General features: G+C 37.9%; 1 protein-coding gene across 1 annotated transcript; it reads left to right on the forward strand.

The window, feature by feature from the left end:
- Positions 1-2,180: 2,180 nt before the first annotated feature.
- LOC132931901 (uncharacterized) lies at positions 2,181-3,772 on the forward strand. The gene has a single exon (XM_060997984.1). It carries the CDS (start codon positions 2,334-2,336, stop codon positions 3,348-3,350), a length of 1,017 nt encoding a protein of 338 aa, XP_060853967.1. The 5' UTR covers positions 2,181-2,333; the 3' UTR covers positions 3,351-3,772.
- The last annotated feature ends 580 nt before the right edge of the window (positions 3,773-4,352 follow it).

Here is a 4,352-nt window from a genome sequence, read left to right on the forward strand (position 1 = left end):
AAATTAATTGCTTACGGTTTAATGGACTTGTACTTATAATTTCAAACGGATTCACGCGCTAATATTTAAATTTAGATAGACATTATAATAATAGAGCCGTACAAAATATAGATTGCGATTTATGATATTTTTATTATTTTTACGTTGTCCAATGGTATTCAAGTTGTCATATTATTACATAGCCAGACTAATAGCCAGATGATATACATATTACATTTTATACAACTGTAGTAGCATAGTTAAGATTATTTCTCCGCTTTGAGAATTTTTTTTTTCGTATATGTATTGTGTTATTTGTTTCGTTTATAATACACTATTGTATAACGTCTAGTTGTACTTCTCTTCCAACAATAATAAATGCCATGTATACCGGTATATTCTGCATTTCTACGAATATATTTCATTGCATAATATCCCTGGATTGAATGCAGAACAAAATGCGCGGACCACATATTTGGTGGACAGGTGAAATGATAAATAAAAAAAAATGCAGTAGTATATAGTACATTTATAAGTATTCAGGGAAATATTCGTAACGACATTTTTTATTTTTATTTTTCTATTCGTTTTTAAATAATTAAAAATAATTTATATAATTCACATGGCCTGTACAATAAAAATAATATATTTTATATATAGGTAGGTGATTAATTGTAAGCTCCAGTTTTACACAAGCAGCGCAGTTTATAATTATGTCGAGCAAACATTATTAATATGTTACGAGTCAACGAACAATAAACTATCATAAAAATAGCTAGGTATATAACCTAAACATATATAATACAGGTGTTATATAATTGATTTTAATCGGAATTTCATATTATTCGTTTCGTTTAGATCATTAAAACGATTCTGATACAACTGCAGCTACTCTAAACAAATAAGAATATAAAAGTAAAAAAATAATAAAAAAAAAATAAACAGTGACATTACGAAATCATATGGATTGTAATAATAGTAGTCGATATATTATATATAGTATATACCTATCTTTCAAATACACGAGTAGTATAATGCATTATCGTTTTTGAAAAAATACCTCAGATAAATAATATCTGAGAACAAACATCAGCTAACCTTGAGGTTGTAAAAACACGAGATGCACCGTAAATCGAAAACATATACGAAAATGTATACGACGTGAGTGTCAACGGCAGTTATAACCAGAACTCAGAATTTCTAGCGTTTACTTTTTTTCTATTAAGTATTTGAAGATGTTTTACATTCAAAGTAAAATACAAATATGTTTCACACTTCGTCGGTGCCATATAAAAAAATGTATTTAGTTAATGTTTTATAAAATATTCATGGCTTACGTATATTTTGCTTGTTTAGAATTTTAAGTGTTATTTTTAGATATATTTTCATATAAGAATTGAATCAAAATCAAATTGTTTTTTTTATATGTTTGCTATTGAACAAATGTATAAAATTAGATTTGGAAATATAGGAAATTAATTGAACTACCAATATAGTTATCGAACACCTGTAGTTAGGTAGGTATACCTATTTTAGTGAACTTCTAAACTATACTACTATGGTTAAAATCCTAGTATTCGAATCGGAAACTTAGTTTTCTCGACCAATATAAAACAAATACACATAACATATTTCCCAATCCCAATATCTAGTGTTTATTAAAAAGAAATATTTTTAGTGCCATAACTTAGTGTCGATTCCTAGTAATAATTAATAATAACAATACATCGTAATAATATAATATAATAAGTGTATTAATTTAGGGGAGAGCTAATTAATAATCGTCGTGATCAACTATACAAACCGTAGAACGACCCCTAACGACTTCAGCGGGTCTCTATATCAAGGAGGACGTCGCGGATGTGTAAAACAAAAACTTCGAGTACCTATAACGATAATTTATTATTATTGTGACGATGATATTATGATATTTAAAATATGTAGTGTACCATCGGCGGTGGCGGCGGTCGTCGTCGTCGTCGTCGTCGTCGTTGCATAATTGCGTAATGTCGTGCACGGACCTCGGCACAAACCGGCCGGCGGTCTATAGAAAGTAGGTCTGACGCGGCGGCGGCGGCGGCTTCGTGTCCTCTTCACCGCCGTCCCCTGATCGGCGGATCGGCGTCGCGGACCGTCCGGGGGTAGGGGCGACCGGGACCACTTCCTTTTTCGGGCGACGGACACTACAAAACCAGCGGGTCCTGGTGATCAATGGTCAGTAGTCGGTCACCACTGTTCAGTCAACGATCACACTTGCAACCGGAGCAGCAACGGCAACAGATCGCAATTGCACGAGACACAGCTAAAAACGATATTCGTCATATTGTCGTCTGCAGCAACGACCTGTTAGCACGATGAAGGGTTTGTTATACGCAGTGTGCGCGATCGGTCTGTGCGCTCACGCTTTTGCCGGCGAAGAGGCGAAGAAAGATACAGCCAAGGTAGAACCAAAGGCAGCCGACTCCAGCAAAGGCAAGAGGCATCTTTCGTCATTCGGTTACGGTGGTTATGAATCTGATGGCGGTTTCGAATCGTACGGCATCGGCAGCGCCGGCTACGGATCCGGTTACGCCGTGCAGGGTTACGCCGCACACGACATCGGTTACCACGGTCACGCCCAACTGTTGTCCAAGACCATCGTCAAGGAAGTCGGACACCCGTACCCCGTGCCCGTTGAGAAGCACGTGCCATACCCCGTAAAGGTTGCCGTGCCCGTCGACCGCCCTTACCCAGTGCACGTACCTCGCCCATACCCAGTGCACGTTGAGAAACCAGTGCCATACACCGTCAAAGTTCCCGTGCCACAGCCGTACGCAGTCTACAAGGAAGTGCCATACCCAGTGAAGGTGCCCGTCGACAGGCCGTACGCCGTCCACGTGCCCAAGCCCTACCAGGTGGTCGTCGAGAAGCACGTCCCATACCCAGTCGAGAAGCAAGTCCCATACCCAGTCAAGGTGCCCGTTGACCGTCCATACCCAGTCCACGTACCAGTCGAGAAGCACGTCCCATACCCAGTCGAGAAACACGTACCATACCCCGTCCACGTACCAGTCGACCGCCCGTACCCGGTGACAGTCGAGAAGCACGTCCCGTACACTGTTGACAGACCAGTACCATACCCAGTCGAGAAGCACGTCCCATACCCAGTCAAGGTTCCCGTCAAGGTCGAAGTACCAGTGCCATACGAAGTGCCCAGCCACGACGAATACCACGTCAGCAGCTACAGCTCTCCGTCGTACGGTAACTCGTACGGACCATCCCACAGCACTTCGTACAGCCACTCTTACGGACCATCCCACGGCGTCTCGTCCTACGGCGCATCGTCATACGGCTCATCGTCCTACGGATCGTCTCACGGCAGCTCGTACTAATCAAAAGCTCCAGTCATAGGTTAGGTTACCGTGTTTCGCCACGCTCGCGACCAAAGCCATTATTGCGACCGTCGGCGACAACACCACATACGAAACAATCAAAATCTAGGTATATTTTTTTTAGTTAAGTGACATCAATCAACATTTTACCATCAGAATAGTAGTATAACACATATACAACAACAATATGTCATTATTTGTCTGTTAACATAATAGATCTCAAAGTACAGAGTTGTGTATCAACTTTTTGGGTCGTTGCAATAAAATATATGTTTTTTTGACTGCAAACGTTCAATTTTAATATGTGTTTTTTTTTACGAATTTCATTGTATAAATAGTTTTTAAATGTATTTTAACATCAATCACAATATTATATATTATATTATATTGTGAAGTCTTGGAAATAAACTTGTTTTCGTGTATTTTTTGTTTAATTATTTTTTATTTTATCCTATCTGTGTCTGTGTGTGTACACAAAGCAAAAAACTCAACGTTGTTCATAAAAAATATGATTCTTTTCGAGTTTTGTCTCTTAAAAATCAATCAACTGTGTAAAAATGGTAATTTCATAAACAGCAGTCTGCCAACAGTAAACGGTTAAGATTTGCTCATAAAATTAAAATTATGCTAAACTGTAGACGGCCAAATCAAACGCGCAATTAATATTTCCATTGATAAATTATAATTTATTAATTATTTAAAAACATATAATTATTATTTTAAGGACGAAAACAACCACCGAGATAATTTTATGTAAACCATAAAAATCCACTACAGACGAACGGTATTAAATAATATACATAAAGTATTAAAAACATACTCTCAAAATTATAAATCATATCAAAGGTTTCCATTAAAGTTTCACAAGTAGACATCGGCATTGGTAGATTTGCATAAGGATTAGTAGTCAAATCCACCATAAAATACTTTGTGTACCGCAGGATGCTGCAGCAAACTTTCTGCAAAACTTTCGTTACGTAAACCAAATGTTGTTATATTATA

Source organism: Rhopalosiphum padi, chromosome 1 (assembly GCF_020882245.1).
Source record: "Rhopalosiphum padi isolate XX-2018 chromosome 1, ASM2088224v1, whole genome shotgun sequence".
NCBI classification, from domain to species: domain Eukaryota; kingdom Metazoa; phylum Arthropoda; class Insecta; order Hemiptera; family Aphididae; genus Rhopalosiphum; species Rhopalosiphum padi.